General features: G+C 33.9%; 1 protein-coding gene across 1 annotated transcript in view; it reads left to right on the top strand.

The window, feature by feature from the left end:
* CNBD1 (cyclic nucleotide binding domain containing 1) overlaps nucleotides 1–15,937 on the top strand; it is a 379,193-nt gene extending 363,256 nt beyond the window's left edge. The window contains exons 6-7 of the mRNA XM_017875201.1: nucleotides 13,199–13,392; nucleotides 15,870–15,937. Coding sequence (XP_017730690.1) covers nucleotides 13,199–13,392; nucleotides 15,870–15,905 — 230 coding nt within the window. The 3' untranslated portion in view covers nucleotides 15,906–15,937. The remainder of the gene's footprint in view (nucleotides 1–13,198; nucleotides 13,393–15,869) is intronic.
* Nucleotides 15,938–19,182: the final 3,245 nt, after the last annotated feature.

The following is a 19,182-nucleotide window of genomic DNA, read 5'->3' as shown; positions in this document are numbered from 1 at the left end:
ACTCAGTTTTGTACCCATAAGGTGATACAGTTTTATCCCCATGAAATTGGAGATTTAGTAAAATTGATACATTTAGGATTAAAATGTGATATGACTTAATATTAGAATCACAGCGAAGATTTCAGAAAAATATTTTGAGTTACTATGTACTTCAATCAAAATCTAAGCTAGACAACAAACATGGAAGAAATAAGATTGCATAAAATTTGTTGGTGTATTTTAAGGTAGGTATTTTTTAACAAGTGTTTTTTTTTTAAGTAGCCACAGGGACCGTTAAATGTTAGTGTCTGAAGTAAGTTAAAATAACCTTTTCGGCCGGGCGCGGTGGCTCAAGCCTGTAATCCCAGCACTTTGGGAGGCCGAGGCGGGCGGATTACGAGGTCAGGAGATCGAGACCATCCTGGCTAACACGGTGAAACCCCGTCTCTACTAAAAAATACAAAACCTAGCCGGGCGAGGTGGCGGGCGCCTGTAGTCCCAGCTACTCGGGAGGCTGAGGCAGGAGAATGGCCTAAACCCGGGAGGCGGAGCTTGCAGTGAGCTGAGATCCGGCCACTGCACTCCAGCTTGGGCGACAGAGCGAGACTCCGTCTCAAATAAATAAATAAATAAATAAATAAATAACCTTTTCACTGGAGAGAACCAAAGGTTTGACTTTAATAGTCAACAATTCACATTTATTATCAGAAAGAATGACTGAAGAAACCAACAATTTGAAGCCTCATATTATTGTTTATGTAGATTAGTATCAAGATTAACTGGCTTATACTAGAAATCTTGAAAAGCCAATTCATCTGGTTATCCAGGTATGTATTTTAAAATCAGTAAAATGTGGAGAAACCACCTGGACTTTATATGTCTTAAGAATTGATATTTAAAAAAAAAAAAATTAAAAGACCTCTCTGAGATTTTTGTTTGTTTTAGTAGAAGGGCTTTTCATAGCAAATTTTAAAAGCTTAATGGTATACAACTTGGAGTCAGAAAAAAACACCTTCTTGTGGTGTTGTAGGTGCTTCAATTTATTTTCAGAGGTAAAAAATTCTTAGTTCTTCCACCTGAATACCTATGGCTGTAAGAACCATAATACTTTTTTAGGCATATGGGGACCTCTTCAACATCCCAAAGCTATTTGTTCCTCCCCGCTCCTAGCAGGGCTAACGCTAACACAAACATGCTCTTGATCTGAAACATAACTTAATCTGCAGTGGTCAGACATAATAGTTACTCAAAAAATAGTTGATACGTGAATCTATGCATTAACTAGTATTGGAAGTAATTTCCAACAATGTAACCTTTAATACACAGTACTGATCTAAAGTTCATTCAGGAACAATATATTTATTGCTAGTTGATAATCTGAAATAGATGTAGTTCATGCATTCTTCCAGATAAACTAATGATTATCATTCAATTATAATGCTGAATTCTAAGGCCACATATCAAGGTGCCATTCTTTTGATCTTCCCATGTAAAAGTGATTTTTAAATTCTTAGAAATAGTCTATTATGCTTGGTAAAGTGTATTCTATTAATTAGTTTTGTGAAAATCTTAGTTATTTTTATATTAAATTGTAGACTTTTGGGAGAAATATATTCAATGTTATTGAGCCTTTTGTAGTTACTAAATCCTGTGACTGATCATATTTCCTCCCTTTAAAAACTATTTGATTTAAAATATATATGACATTGTTTTGATATAAATTTTAAAACATTGAAATGTTTTAAAAGTAAGGAAAATGGAGCTGAAATTGTCCCCGTATCCAGTATTACCTCCTTGCAAATATATAGAATTTCACACAATATATTTTGTAATTTAATGTTATTTTGTCTTCATCAGTTTTCCTATAATATTTATCTTCATTATATTTCATTAACTTTTTAAACAATATTGTCTGTATTTTGAATGCTCACAAAATAAATCCTTTTAGATAACAAATGAAATCCTTTACTGAAAAAATTCAAAGGCTTTGATTTTAATATGTATTATTATGCATAATAAGAAACTGTTTTCCTTCTCTGGAAATTTTAATGTAAATGTAAAATATTTGAAGAAATTATAAAAAATAAATTAATCTGTATATATTTTTGAATCTGACTTCAAAATGATACACGAGGCTTAGACATACATGTGTCATTTGATAACTGTCTTAAGTAAATATAAATCAAAAAGCATTTTCATTATTACTTCAACTATAAAAGCACAAATTCAGTAAGTACTTCAAATCTTGGAAGAATAACTTGAAAACTACAATAAGTATTGTAAAAAGTGAGGATGAATGTGACTGAACTTGAAGAAACTGTGGGACATAAATGAAAACAGACTGTTATCAGCACATAGGTCCTCTGCATGTGCATGTGATTGCACAGAGATGTGTAAAGTCTTAGTGATATCAGTATGGTCTTGAAATACTTAAATACCCTTCAAGACAAATTATACCTTCAACTTAACCACAAGTCAATGAATATATCCTATGATAGGATGTCTAAAGACCATGTATATGTATATATAGCCAGAATATATATGCATATATATAGCCAGAATACTCCTATAGTAACTCTTAAGTACACAGTGATGGTCAGCAAGTGATACAATACTAAATACTGACTTGGAGCTTAGCCAAACAGTTGGATGGACAAGTCATGAACAACTGAAATTCATAATTACATTAAATAAGAAACACAGTTTCTAAACTGTCCAATATTTATTATTCATGCTTACTGTTTGGAATCAGGCATAACTACATTAGTTTTGAACCAAACAATGTTAAAATAGTCACATGCTTATACAATTACTTACAGGAATAACAAGAGTTAACTATATTTTAGGTACCTTCACATACTTCTTTAATATTTTGACTAACTAGTATCTTAATAGATGTCCATTCACTAGGTCATATATTTTACAAGTCTAAAAAATTCATATTATTGTCCTAAAAAACAACAGGCAATAAAAAGGTTTAATTATCATAAATTCCTATAAACTTTGGGAATAAACTTTTGAAGTTAAGCTCAACATTCACCTAATTGAACTGCTAATATTTCTGTAAACACCACTTTTTTTTTGGTCATATAGATATGTTATACTTGATCAATCTTTTTAAAAAGGTAGTACATATTGTCCTATCATGAATACTGTGGTCCTGAATATATATTTACAGTAACTTTTACTTGTATTTTGGATTATTTATTTGTGACAGATTTCTAAAGTTAAAAGTAATGAATAAAAATGTGGGAATATTTTAATATCTCTTGATACTTGTCTACGAATGATAGGAAATGTATCATCCCACTGTTGCATGAGAATGCCATTATTGCTGCATTATAAAGTTTAAGGCTTTGGTAATTCAAATGTTGAAAATCACCCTCTCCCCATATTTGAGAGTCACTGCTGGCTCTGACTGTCCCTGCCAAGCAGGCTGCCCCTTTTCTTTCTCTGTCCTTATTTTTGGTGTTTCCTGCCACTTTTCTGTTGAACTCCAGTGTTCTCTCTTGGGTAATGTATTTGAGGTATGATTTTCTCATACATTATTTTTCTTCTTATAAGTGGATAAGGTGTCTATGAGATGCCTCTAGTCAGTCATTTTGAAGCAGTCATACCTCATTTTAAAAATTAGTATTCCTTTTATTCTAATCGAACACTCTGTAATTGGTTATTTAAAAGATAATTCCAATTTTAAGTGCTCTTCTAAGTATGTCCTAGCCTGCTTTCAAGTGAATTCTTTAAAATACTTTTTCCTGTACTCTGCTTCTGACAAACTGCGTAATTCACTGTTCTTTATCAACCTTCCCAGCTTGACTGAAGACCATGCAGTACTCCATGTTACCTGCTTCTGTGTCTTGTTCATTTGATTTCCTATTATACAAATATTTTTCCTTCCATTATCTGTCAATCAAAATTGTATCTACATTTCAGGATCCATCATAAATGCTTCTTTTTCATGAAGTCATTCCATATCTTTCCCATCAGGCACAATTTATTTCTTCTTCAGACCTTCATATCATTTTAGGTACTCATTTAGGGATGTTTGCCTTGGGATGCTTCTTATAATTATATACTTTGTAATTTCCACAGTACCAGAGGAGTATTTGTTTTTATTTTGGAACAAAGAGTATCAATATTTGAAGGCAGTTTCAATAGAAGCTCTGAGCTCAAAATAGAATGAAATAAATTTCTTTACATCCCTTCCAGTTAGCTGTATAGTATTTACATATTTGCTTTCTTATTCTCAAAATAAATATTCACTTTTATTTGCATATTGTCTTCTACAAGTTATTGCATTATTCTAAGCAAGTTTATTAGACTTGTGTCTTCAAATAACTACTCCTGGTACCTTAGAAGAGGAAAAATTAGACCTATGTGAAATAATCCCATTTCCAGAGGTTCTTTAATATAATAAAAGCTATGAAGAGGCCATTTATTTCTTTGTTATCTTATCTCTGCAACCATTTAGATCTTATAAAGAGATTCCATAAATTAATCCATCTGAAATTTATATAAGCTTTCCTATATTTTTCCCTAGCTCCATAAAGGGCCGAGAAGAACATTGACGCATCAAAGAGTTTTATCTTATTCCTCAATAGACAGAATTCTAAGAAAAAAAAAAAAAAAAAGAGTTGATCTTCAAATATTTTATAAAATTCTTTGGAGAGAAATACTATAGGGGATCATTAATTAAGCTTTCATTTATTCGACGAGTGTTTTTGCTAAATGTCTAAAATTATCCAGGCTGTGTGATATGAGCTGGAGATACAGAGAGCAGTCAGAGTTTCTTCTCTCAAGAGGTTACAGTCTATTGACAAAGACTAAAAACAAAGAGTGCCATGGCAAAAATTCTGTGAAGAAAGATAGCAGAGGAGGCCTGTTAATTAGGTTGGATGAGGGCAGGGCTGAGGTCAGAAAAGTCTTCCCTGGTAGATAGATAACACTTAAACTCAATTTTATAGGGCAAGGAGGGATTTGCCGCTGACAATATGACCTTATTCATCCAATTAGAGCTCCTTGAAACTTTTAAGTCCTTCTAGAACGGCTGATTTTAGCTGAAAGTCTTTGTACCAGAGAGTGGGGAATCTTTAGCAAGATTCACAATCATGCTTGCTTTAATCAAACTTTGTAATTGACCTTTAACTTTTCAAAAAGTCACCATCAAAATGATTAAACTTTCCCTAGTATTTTTAATTCTTTTGTAATGCCTTTTGTTCATTAATAAAAGTATACTTAAGAGCTATTTTCAAATATGGGGTCCTGCACTAGGAGATTTCTCAAGTCCTTATGAGAACAGTTCTTTGACTTTTCATGTAATAGAAGCTAGGTATATAAATACTTTCCTGAAACTTATTCCTAACCAACTTGATTTTGATAAATTCCTTTACTTTTGCAGAGTCTGGGAATCATTATTTAATGGGCTGGAAATCAGTATTATTTCCTTATTGTCTGATTTTTCTTAAATGCTTGTATTTTTCTTAAAAAATACATGATATCATTTTATGTATTTTGAATATTTGAATAAGGAATCCATGCTTTGTTTCTTCTCACTGGTTAAAAATTTCGAATGCTTATATTTATCTTGCATTATTAACAAATGTCTTTTTTCTCACAGTTCCTACATTTAACACCACTTTGTGCTCTGTTAGTAATATTTTAATTGTTCTTTGAGAGCTTAACTAGATAGTAATCTTTTTTAGACAGTTTTTATAGTATTTAAATAATTTGTCTATAAATTTTTGGATTTATGTCAAATATTCTTTGAATTTTATTTTGAGAAACTTGTAAATTCAGTTTCTGCTAAATTTTATACTTTTCTCTGAACTCTTCATTTTAACTCCATTTATATTGTTAAAATTTTGTTTGAATAAGGATCCTTTACCTTTTTTATTCTGCTCTAGTACATCTATACAGAAGTCACCCAAAATTTCATCTCACTCTGCATATATGTCTGAAATTAAAAAAAAAAAAAGTTTATTTTCAAATTTCTTCTAAATAATTTTGATAGATTTATGAATACACCAACTATGTTAATTTAAGGAAATAATTGAGGGTCAATTTCTGAACTCTGTTACAAATAATGTATTACTCCATTTTCACACTGCTATAAAGGAATACCTGAGACTAGGTAATTATTTATAAAGAAAAGAGGTTTAATTGGCTCATGGTACCACAGTCTGTATAGGAGCCATGATGCTGGCATCTGCTCAACTTCCGGGGAGGCCTCAGGAAACTAACAATCATGGCAGAAGGTGAAATGGGAGCCAGCACTTCATATAGCTGAGAGCAGGAGGAACAGAGAGGGGAGGGAGATGCCACAGAGTTTTAAACAACGGGATTTCATGAGAACTCTATCACTAGAACCGCATCGAGAGGATAGTGCTAAACCATTCATGAATGATTCACCCCCATGATCCAGTCACTTTCCACCAAGGCCCCATCTCCAACATCGGGGATTACAATTCAACACGAGATTTGGGCAGGGACACAGATCCAAACCATATTGAATGGTAAGAATTCTTTTAATTCTGATTGAGGTTGTTTATAAGATTTACAAACTAACATACATTTGTACATATATATTTATATATACGTTTTATATATACACTTAACTACATAAATATGCACACGCAAATTACAAGCACAGAGCACTCCTATGTGTGTATGTTTGTATGTATGTGTGTATCCTTCAGATGTTAGAATACATTTGAAAACTTCCAGAAATTAACGTACTTTGTAACTTTTGATAAGTTACTTTATCATTCTGAGCCTTGGTTTCATCTGTAATATGCACTAACAATGTATGATTTTCTGGGTTAGTGGAAGAATTAGTGTTAGAACATGTAGCACAGTGCATGACAAACGTTTAATGCTTGGTATGTGATATTTACTCTTCATGGCGTGTTTGGTACATATGAATAACAGGAATAGCTGTTTCTAGATTTAAGAAATCTAGATTAAAACGTTGCTTCTTAATGAGTCATTTATTTAGGAATAGCCCATCAACCCATTTGTCATTAAGATCTGAAAACATTAACCTCTATTTTGTGGAGAACATCTAGTGAAAGGTATACTTACAGTTCTAAGCAAGCACTGTTATTTTGCTTGATAATTAAGAATGTCTTTTTTACAAGTCTATTTTAAAAGAGACTTATTTTTAACGTCTCAGGAAACTTACAATCATGGCAGAAGGCAAAATGGGAGCCAGTACTTCATATGGTTGAGAGCTGAAGGAAGAGAGAGTATGGGAGGGTGCCACATAAGTCATTCTCTTAGGAACAAGTAACTAATACTACCAAATCTCTTTCTAGACTTGTTTTTGCATTATAATGTTTATATCTTAAACATGCATTCATAAGCAGACATATATTTACTTTTATTTTAAACTTTTTAAATGAACATATATTACTTTATAATATATTTTTTAACTGAAAATGACACATGCTAAATAACACATTGTAGTCTTATTTTATCATAATTGAAACAATATCCCTAAGCAATATATTTCAAGAATGAGACAGAGAGGGGAGGGGAGGGAAAGAGAGAGAGAATTCTATGTCAAATTACAAAGACTAGTATCATCATGTGGAACTGCCATTGGCTGTCTTCAAATACTGGCTTAACCACTACCGGCTCATCAAGCCTGGGAAGGATGTTTAATTTTTCACTGCTTTCAGTTTCCGCAGTTGTAAAGTTGAAGCAATTATAGTGCCTGATTCATAGGGTTATAATATGTTTAGTATAGTGTCTGGCATATAATAAAATGTTCAAAACCAAGAAAGAGTCAAACAATATTTGCTCTCCTCTTGTGAACACTAATTTTTTTTCTCTAGTTTTTTTCTCCATTATATTTGCATAAGCTTCCATTTAATTGATATATCATAGCATCAGGACATTTAACCCCTAAACACTTCAGAGTGTATCTAGGATTTAATATTTGTTTCTGATACTTAATTTTTTAAGGCAAAATTTATATACAGTGATGTGCATATATATATATATATACCTTAAATGTATCACTTGATGAGTTTAGACAAATACTGTATCCCAGATCCATAGCAAGCTATAGAACTTTACCATCACCCCAAAAGTTTTGTTTATACTTCTTCCCAGTCAGTCTCTTGTCTCTTGTCTATCCCATAGGGGCAATGGCTCTCTCTTGTTTTTTTTTTTTTTTTTTTTTTTAAACTCTCACTATGACTTAGATTCACATGAATAATTTAAAACTTTATAATGAAATCAGACAGCATGTACCGTTTTGTGAAAACTTTATTCCAATTAACATAATGCTTCTGAGATTTATCAATGTTGTGTGAATCAATAGTTCATTCCTTTTCATGGCTGAATGGTATTCCATTGCAGGGACATACCAGAGCTTCTTTACATATTTTCTTCCAGATGGACAGCTGAGCTTTTTATAGCATTCAACTATTATGATAAAGCTGCTAGTGACATCCTTGTACAAGTCCTTTTTGGATATCTACTTTTATTCCCCTGAGCAAATACCTAAGAGCTGAATTACTGGGACATAGTTTAGAAGTATGTTTCATTTAAAAAAAAAAAAAAAAACTGCCAGATATTTTTGCAGAGTAATTGTATAATTTATACTCCCACCAATGTGTGAGAATTCTAGATGTCTCACATCCATGCCAATATCTGATTCTTTCAGTTTTTAAACTTTTGGTTATTGCAGTCTCCCTCTTCTGTTTCCAAATAAATGCACTTATTCAAAAATTCTGATTTGTATCAGTATGGGTGATTCTTATTTTTTATTGTGCCTTTTCAGTAAGTTTAATTTTGTAAAAGCATTTTTAGCAATAAATTCAGCATTTTACAAAATTAAAAAATCAATTTAGCTAAAAACAGTTATGTATGTACTTGTTGTGCAAATCATTACAGTACTTGTAGCTTGCAATACAATTTCAGGGACTTCTTTACATTGAAATGCAAATATACTGTATCCCAAACCTACTGGAGTAAAGATAATGGTTTCAGAGAAATGTGTTGGATGATGAAATAAATAATCTGAATTATGATGAAGAAACTACAAAAGAGATTCATGTGAGACATTTGAATATTTATGCTTTTCATATTAAACACAGTTTTATTCTGAAGTGATATTATGTAATATGAGGTTTTTAACATTATTGTTAACTAATTTAATTATTATTATTAGTCTTTTCATCTACATCTTTAACATTTCACTAATTTAAATTGGCCAAAACTTTTAAGATAATCATGCATTAGTAAAATTTGGTTATGTATATTAGTTTTAAAATTCATTTAAACCCTTTAGTAGTAACTACAACAACATAAAATTATTACATTCAGTGAATAATTGACAAAATAACACATTTAAAATACATGTAGATAACTTAGCATGACAATCTTTGATCCGGACATTGATCCTAGGAATATATTACACAATGAATGCAACACTGGGACTAAAAATCAGTCCTCCTCCTGCCTCCTAGACTAGCACTTGATCCATTTATTATACAGGCGTTCCTCAGAGAAATTTCAGGTTTAGTTCCAAAGCACTGCAACACAATGAATATTATGATAACGTGAGTCACACACATTTTTTGGTTTCCCAGTGCATATAAAAGTTATGTTTGCATTATCATGTAGTCTCTTTAGCATGTGATTGCATTGTGTTTAAAAATATATATACCTTAATTTATAATACTTAATTGCTTAAAAAAATATTAATGACCATGTGAACCTTCAGTGAGTCCTAATCTTTTTCTGGTGGAGGGTCTTGCCTCAATGTTGATAGCTACTGGCTATTCAGGCTGGAGGTTGCTGAAGATTGGGGTAGCTGCAGCAATTTCTCTCTCTCTCTCTCTCTCTCTCTCTCCCTCCCTCGATAGAGTCTTGTTGTTTTTGCCAAGGTTGAACTTGAACTCCTGGGCTCGAGTGATTCACCCACCTCAGTCTCCCAAGTAGCTGGGACTTCAGGCATGCAACACCATGCCCAGTTTGACTGTGGCAATATCCTAAGAATATGGCAATGAAGTTTTCTGCATCAATTAACTCTTCCTTTTACAGAAGATTTATCTGTAGCATGTAATGCTGTTTGATAGCATTTTACCCACAAAATACTTCAAAATTTGAGTCAATTCTCTCAAACCCTGCCCAACTGCTTTATCAACTAAGTTTATGTTACATTCTAAACCTTTTGAAATTCAGTATTTTAAAATTAGAAATCAGAAGTAGATTTCATCTAAAGAAACTGCTTTCTTTGTTCACCCATAAGAAGTAACTCCTTGTTTGGTTTAAGTTTTATCATGAGATTGCAGCAATTCAGTCACATCCGTAAGTAAGCTCCACTTTTAATTCTAGTCATCTTGCTGTTTCCACCATATCTGCAGTTTCCTCCTCCACCAAAGCCTTGGACCCGTCAAAGTCATCCTTGAGGGTTTGAATCAACTTTTCCAAACTCCTGTTAGTGTTGATATTTTGACCCCTTCTCATGAATCACAAATGTTCTTAATGGCATCTAGAATAATGAATCTTTTTCAGAAGGTTTTCAGTTTACTTTGCCCAGATCCACCAGAATAATTATGTCTATGGTAGCTATAGACTTATGAAATGTATTTCTTAAATAATAAAACTTAGAAGTTGAAATTACCTCTTGATTGATAGGTTGCAGAATGAATGTTGTGTTAGCAGGCAGGAAAACAATATTCAACTACTTACACAATTCCGTCAGAGTTCTTGGGTAACCAGATGCACTGTCAATGATTCTGAAAGGAGTCTTTTTCTGAGTAGTTGATCTCAACAGTGGGCTTCAAATATTTATTATAGAATGCTATAAAAAGATATGCTGTCATCCAGGCTTGGTTGTTCCATTTATAGAACACAGGCAGAGTAGATTTAGCGTAATTGTTAAGGGCCCTAGAATTTTTGGAATGGTAAATGAGTAGTGCCTTCAGCTTAATGTCACCAGCTGCATGTCACAGTCAGCTGACCTATGTGTCACCATCACCAGCTGTATGTCATCATCAACCTCTCCTTTGAAACTTTGAAGCCAGGAATTGACTTCTTCTCTCTTTTAGCTATAAAGTACTAGATAGCATCTTCTTACAATAGAAGGCTGTTTCATCTACATTGAAAATCTGTTTAGTGTAGCCATCTTTATCAATGACCTCAGCTCGTCTTCTGGATAACTTGATTCAAGTTCTGCATCAGCACTTGCTGTTTCACCTTGCACTTCTGTGTTATACATATGGCTTCTGTCTTTAAACCTCATGAACCAAACTCTACCAGCTCTCAGCTTTTCGTCTGGAGCTTCCTCACCCTCTCTTAGCTTTCCTGAAATTGAATGGAAATAGGGCCTTGCTCTGGATTAGGTTTTGGTTTAAGAGAATGCTGTGGGTGGTTTCATCTATCCAGATCCCTTAAACTTTCTCAGTATTGCAGTGAGGCTGTTTTTTCTTCCTTATCATTCGTGTGTTCACTGTCATAGCACTTTTAAATTTCTACAAGAACTGTTCCTTTGCATTCACAGCTTGGCTTACTATGTAGTGTAAAAGGCCTAGTATTCAGCATATCTCATTTTCCAACAAGCCTCCCTTACTGAGGTTAATAATTTCTAGCTGTTGATTCAAAGTAAGAGACATATGACTCTTCCTTTCACTTGAACACTTAGAGGCCATTTTAGAGCTATTAATTGGCCTAATTTTAACATTGTTGTGTTTCAGGGAGTAGAAAGGCCTGAGGAGAGGGAGAGAGATGGGGAAACAGCCATTGAATAGGGCAGTCCAAACATGCACAACATTTACCAATTAAGTTAATTGTCTTATATGTGTATAAGTTTGCCGTGCCCAAAACAGTTACATCAATGGTAACTTTAATGATCACTGATCACAGATCACCACAACAGATACAGTAACAAGGAAAAAGTTTGAAATATTGTGAGAATTACCAAAATGTGACACGGAAACACAAAGTGATCACATGCTATTGGAAAAATGGTGCTGATAAACTTGCTAGATGCAAGGTTACACAAATCTTTGATATGTAAAAAAATGCCGTATCTGTGAAGCACTGAAAAGCAAAGCACAGTAAAACGAGATATGCTTGTATTGTGTTGCCTGGAAGGAGGTCTAGTTTAAGCTCAGACATCCAAGCAAGAATAACCTTTGCTTTAAAGAAGCATGTGAATCACTCTCCCATGGTCCCTGTGTATGAATTGTGACTAAGAAAGTCACACTAATTAGCACTCAGGTTAGAAAAAAAGCAGACATGGCAAGCATTTGATGACTTTTAAGACATTTTAAAAAAACGATTGTCCCCGAAAATGAAATTTGTAAAGTTTCTGTTTCTAGCAAGTTCATAAGCAAAGTATACGAAAATATCTCCTGACAGCACTTGAGTAATTTGCTTCAATCTTAGGAAGTGATGTAAATAAGAAATGGAGAAAGACACCATCCTATTCTTACCCCCTTCCAGGCTTCAGAAGAACTGGAATTAATTTAAGGTACATTAGAAATATTCACAAATGAGTGTGTCTTTCAGACCTACAGGCACACAGTTTAACTTTAGGAATTGGGGTTAGATGACAGATTTTAGAGATTTATGTTATGGAGTAGGACATCTTTGGGAAAAACTCTGCTTTCTAGTAATAATCAGCCACCTTCTCCAGACTCTCTCCATTATTAAGTTCTATAAGTGATTGTCATCATGTCCAGAGCAAAGATAAATGAATATTAAGGGTAGATATATATTGTTATTTATATAAAATAGGAAAAATGGCATTTTGTGTATTGGAGGGTCATAAACATTAAAAAACATTCAACGGCTTTTCTGGTCCCATTTTTCTCACAATGTCTCAAATATTAATATGTATATGTTATGTTTTCTTCCCCTAGAACCTATCAGGCTTTTCTGGACCCATTTTTCTCACAGTGTCTCACCTCTATTAATAATTATATGTAATCATGTTTTATTCCCCTAGAACCCATCAGTTCTATGAGAGGATAGCAACTATATGTAATTGTCTGAAAAGAATAATCCAAATGTATAAACATGCTTTTGTTATTCTTGTTATTTGAGTAAACTATTTGAAAATGCCTATTACATTAAATTCATTGTTATATAATACACTGAAAGAAATATGTTGAAAGTACCATAAGTGCAATATATGTGTTAGTCATATCGATATCAAGGAGCCTGAGCAATGGTATATATTTTTTGGCTTTGTTTTTTTCAGTGATTGCAAATGATGGATTTTATGTAATACTGAAAGGCCTAGCTCGACCTCAAACAAATGTGTATAAAAATCTGATTGAAGGAAGTGATTCACCAGTCTCATTCATACCTCAGAGTTTCCACAGCTTCATTTTGAGTGAAAAATTCAAAAACTCTACACTTGCTGAGATGTACCTACCTTCATATGACTCAATGGTAAGAGATGAGTATTTGCTTTTTCCACAAGTAACAAGATAACGTGCTTTTGCAAAACTTTATCTCTTCCAGACATTAAGATCCAGTATCTTTAGAGTCCTGAAATATTTAAGGTAATATAGCCTTTAAAATATAAATGATATTATTAATATTGACATTTGACTAAACATTTTTGATAAAGGATGCCTTCAACAGCATCCTGACCACTGGCAAGGTTTGTATGGTGTATTTGATAACAGACAAGGTTGATGTGGCTGGATCCCTGAAAGAGGGATAATAGTAGTTTCAGATAAGGGAGAGAGAATAGGTGATTTGAGGAGAGAGAGACAGGAAGACTAATTGATTATGAAGGACCTTTAAATTATCAAGTCAAGAATGTGTGTTTATTATGTTTGTCACAAGAGCAATGCTACGATAGTCAAGTAGTTAATTTCATTACAATCAGAAATTCTTAATTGAGGAAAATCTTTTGCATCTATATAATATTTCAAGACTATCAGCTGGTCAAAAATGAAAAGTTCCATATCTTTGTAAATCTCTGGATACTCCACATACGATAGAGGTCTGAATTGACTAGAATTGTGGCTGATTGTCAGTTCTCAATTTAGGGTGATCAAGATGTCCACAGTAGAAAAGAGTCAAATAACCAATTAAAACCAAATTATTTAGCATTATGGGGTACAATCAGAAAAATCCAGAACTAATATCACATTCAAGAGAAATAAAGCATGGATCATACCCAGAAAGAAAGACAAGGATAAAAATAAACAAGCCTATAAAAGTATATTATTCATTTCACATGAATGAATGATGTTTCTTCTTGTTAGGGATGGAAAAAAATGCATTTGCCATGTCAGTGGCCACATATAATGGACCTAATGCTATTTTAATCTGCTCTAGCAAATATGCCACGTTTAGCACAACAGCTATAATTAGGCTGTTTCCTGATTGAATTTCTAGTAGTTGAATTCAGTCTTCAAAGATCTTTTTTTTTGAATGTTCAAACTCATATATTAAATGGGGATATGATGGGAATCACCAGATCTGCATTCTGCTTTAGGTCTTTAAGAGCAGTACTAATTTCTGGCATTCCACCTGAGATGTGATATTGTTTTCAATTTCCTATCTTGACCAGAGTGGGGAAAAGGGTAGAGAGAAGTTTCAGAGGCTTCCACTTAATCTTTACTGTGATAGCTCTTACTGCACAGACCAAGAAACCAATGTGGAAACTCTACCCACTACCACATATCCATTTAAATTATGCTTTTAGGGACCATGGATATTGCCCGTGGGGTAGGCTTATGGACCCAGTGAAGCCACTGGGAGCCAGACCTGAACCAAAACTCTACTTTTTAGAAATTCTGCCTATTTATTCTCTGTAACAAGTGACCATGATGACATTTTATGTATCAAGGCTTTAATGTCACTATCTCAAATTTTAGAGCTCCACTTCTCCATCTGGGCCCCAGCTTTAGAATAAAATAATAAAAAAAAAAAAAATACTTGCCAAGGTTGAGACTGCTGTAGCAGAGCTCCAGAGAGCATAGATATGAATATATTTCTATCTATATGCATATCTATCTATATATCTATCTATCTCTCTATCATCTATGTATCTGTCTACCTACTCACCTACCAATTATCTGTCTACCTACCTGTCTATTTATATTCCAAGTCAGATTCTCAGATTTTTCTGCCCTCTAACTGTTGAAAATGAGATTTTCTTTATATGCAGTCAAAGAACCCTTGCATTAGATAATTCATCTTAAATGGGTGATTAATTTTCCTCTTCCTTTTATTGTATTCCTTTAGTGCACTGAGAGCTCCAGGCAGCAATCATCCTATGCCATGGTCCTTATCAATACTCATTCTACAATATCTCAAACATCTGAGATTGTACCTTCCAGTGCATTCCCTTCTACTAGTACTTAATGCCTGCTTAACATCATTAAAATTTTATCAGTGGTACTGATATAGCGTGTCAGAGACTAACAGTGCTCCAGTGATAGATTTGTATTGCTCCCTGCCTGGCAGGCAGTTAAGCTCTACAACATTTTTTCTACTTTAGTAAAATATTTTGAAACAAATTAAAAGATAGAAATCAAGGTAGACAATTTTAACTTGCATCAACTCTGTGGTTTTTCTTGTTAAGTTTGCAGAAGGACAAGTGTATGATTATTGATAAATTTATTTCACATTGCTAAAATTTAAAATATCCTTACTAACCCTGTCCCCTGTAGAAATTATGAGTTTAGCTGGTGTTATGAAACATGCTGATCTTTCCCTATTTTAAAAATTTCCCTTGTTGTGTATTTACTTAGCGGGCCTTTTTCAAATAAAAATATTACTATTTCCAAAGATTTGTGTCTAGGAGAGTTTTATAGTTTTGCACACGTAAAGGGCTATATTTTTCTTTCTCCCTTTTTTTGACTTTTTTTTTTTAAACCATTATTTGCTTTTTTATTGCATTGTAACAGAGAACCGAACAACTAAGAAGAAGAAAAAAGTTGTAAAATGTTCATGCTTCAATTTCACCCTCCAACAGTTTGGTATACAAATGGGGATCATTTGAGTATAACAAACATAAGGTGAAAAACATCTAATCCAAGGATCAGATTTATTTCTGATGAGATAATGTATAGTTCTGAATAAAAATTGTTAAAGCTCCAAGCATCTGCTGTTCTTCCTCTTTACTACACACTGGACGAAAAATGAGTGTGGTATAAATGTACAGTGAAACAATTTTTTTGCTTTTCTCAACATAGATTTACACATTGAAGCTGAAAACTTTTTCATTAGAGTTAATTATGTAAGGAAAGAGATAAAAAATTACACATTTATTTACAAGATCACCAACTTAATGCTTCTAAGTAGCTTTAAAATCTTTCATTAATTTTATTTTTTCTAATTAGTCTTACAACTTTTAAAATTTTAGTAATAAATACATTCACATTTCTTAGAGACATCTCAGCATAGATATAGTATGGTCTATGCCAAAACACACACACACATACACACACACATGCACTTCTATATTTTATATTTATATAATTCTATATTTAACATATATTGCTATCTGCAATAAAACATATTTTACTAAAATCTATTTTTGCTGTGATTAAATTCAGCAAAATTATAAAAGCAAATTATTAAGTTGAAGGTTCTCAATAATTATTAAAATAACTTTCTAGTTTGTTAGTAGTAGTTTTCTTTGAAATACATTTGGAACTATGTGGAAAAAACTGATAAAAATATTTAATATATTCAGCAAGCAGGGCCCAGTAAGAGTAAAAGTATAAAATAGTAATTTGGTTTTTTTTTTACACCAAAGGTTTCAAACAAGTGGTGTAGTATTACTCTTCCATGATACCTGGATCCTAGCACCTCAATCAGATCCTAGGTATTAATGAATAACCTCACTCTTTTTGGTCTTACAAATTCCAATCCTGTTTTTATATCAAATTTTCAAACTTTCATGTTTGATACTCAGCTTATGCCTTATTGTGCCATAGAATCCAGCAGCGGGAAGCATAATTTAAATTGGTCTATCCCCGCTTCTTACTTTGCATGCTGTTTACGCACTAGCTTGGTTTTCTGGTTCTTTCCAGTGAGGAAAGGAAGGAGGCTGGGAATTAAACGCAAAATGGTAACGGGACCTTCTGTGATTGCATGTCCAAATGTAGGCTGGTTTTCTCAGGGTGTTGCTCCTCCTGCAGTCCCCTGGAGTGGGTGTTGCCTCCCAGAGGGATTTTTAATACCGCACCCTTGATCCTTGGCTTCAGGCAGTGACCCCTTGAATCTCTTTTTAGGGTCAATTCATCCCTCCAGGAGATTCTCCAGGGTTCTTCCCTTTTCATACAGTTTAGCTGGATACTTTTTGTGTGTCCCCCCAGTTAATGGGCTAGGGAAAGTTTCAAGTTTACTCCACTACATTTCTGTGTCCTCATTCTGAGCCCAGAGGTCACTGGGAATAGAGGAGAAAGAAAACTTCAGTACTCTAAAAATTGTCATGAAGCAGGTATCTTTCGATCTTTGCTGTCAACTTCCTGATCTCATTTCTCAAGAGGATCTGGATTTTACAGTTGAAGGAGTTTGTGCTCATTTGAGACACTACTTGAAATTATGGACTTTGAATCTTATACTTACAATAGCATTCAGCACAAAAATCTGTACATGGAATTTTTTTTTTATTTTTTATTTTTATTTACTTATTTATTTATTTTTTTGAGACGGACTCGCGCTCTGTTGCTCACGCTGGAGTGCAGTGGCACGGATCTCAGCTCACTGCAAGCTCCGCCTCCCGGGTTCACGCCATTCTCCTGCCTCAGTCTCCCGAGTAGCGGGACTACAGGTCCGCCACTACGCCTGGCTAATTTTTTTGTATTTCTAGTAGAGACGGGGTTTCGCCCTGTTAACCAGGATGGTCTTGATCTCCTAACCTCGTGATCCGCCCCCCGCGGCCTCCCAAAGTGCTGGGATTACAGGCGTGAGCCACCGCGCCCGGCCCATGGAAGATTTTTGAATGGATAGCAATGAAAGTGTCTAGCAGGGTGTCTCATACTAACCCTGGAAAAATAATTACAGGCTCTCTACTTTGGTCTAGGAATGAGATTGCAAGGGCGTGGAATACACAGTGATTCAATTCTTAGTTTTTGCCTATGTAGAAAAATAGTTTAAGTAATAGCGTATCAATACCAGTGCATTAAAAAAACAAAATGATATTTATTTGTGATCATTTTGGAAGCTATAATAATACCATTTATTTTCTTGGTAAGATAGGAAAAGGCAATGGTTCTACCTCTCTTTGCAATTGTGTAAGTTGGGGAACCAGAGATAATAAGCATGTGTAGAGAATGTAAGTCAAAAATAAAATTCTAAGCCCCCAGCCAACTGAATAGACCCCTCATCTCAGCCAAGAACATTACAAAGTTAACCTGAAAAACTGAGGACATAATTGCCAGGGGGGTCAGACATTCTTCATTATACCCTCTTGCTTTTGGTATTCAGGCACAACTGACCAGCATTAATGTTAAAACAGAGACCTTAAGACTGACAAAACACTCTTGTAGCTGTAAAATACCACCATGACAGATGGCAGGCCCTGGAAGATATTGAAGTATTTTACCCCAAAATATATTTCTCTGACATATTGTGAAATGGCCCTGCAAAGCTGTCTCCTGTGGGGAAAATCTACATTCTGTAGAAAATTGCCTTCCCTTTCCAGGTCTTTTTCCTGATACAAGAGAAAATTAGCTAATAATCTGGCCCCTTTTTAAGTCTGGTAAGAAACATTTACAATCTATTATGTCTGAAGCCTGCTACCTGGAGGCTTCACCTGCATAATAAGAACCTTGGTAGCTACAACCCTTTATATTAATGCAGATGCTTTATATTAACCCTTTATATTAATTAACCCTCTTCTATTGATTCAAGGTCTTTAAATAATAGCTTAACTCTTTCAACTGATTGCCACTCAGAATGTCTTTGAATCCACCTGTAACCTAGAAGGCCCCTCTTGGAGTTGTCCCACCTTTTCAGATAGAACCAATGTACATCTTACATGTACTGATTGAGGTTTTATATCTCCTTAAAATGTGTAAAACCAAGCTGTAGTTCAACCACCTTGGGCACGTGTTCTTAAGACCTCTTGAGACTTTGCCTTGTGCCACAGTCACTTATATTTGGCTCAGAATAGATCTCTTCAAATATCTCATGGTTTAACTTTTTTCATAGACAATAATTTAATTGCTCATGGCATAAACTTAATTGTTGATATTTATATTAATTCTT

This window comes from Rhinopithecus bieti, unplaced genomic scaffold (genome assembly GCF_001698545.2).
Source record: "Rhinopithecus bieti isolate Rb0 unplaced genomic scaffold, ASM169854v2 scaffold_9656, whole genome shotgun sequence".
Taxonomy (NCBI): Eukaryota; Metazoa; Chordata; class Mammalia; order Primates; family Cercopithecidae; genus Rhinopithecus; species Rhinopithecus bieti.
This window is presented reverse-complemented; position numbering and strand designations above follow the sequence as displayed.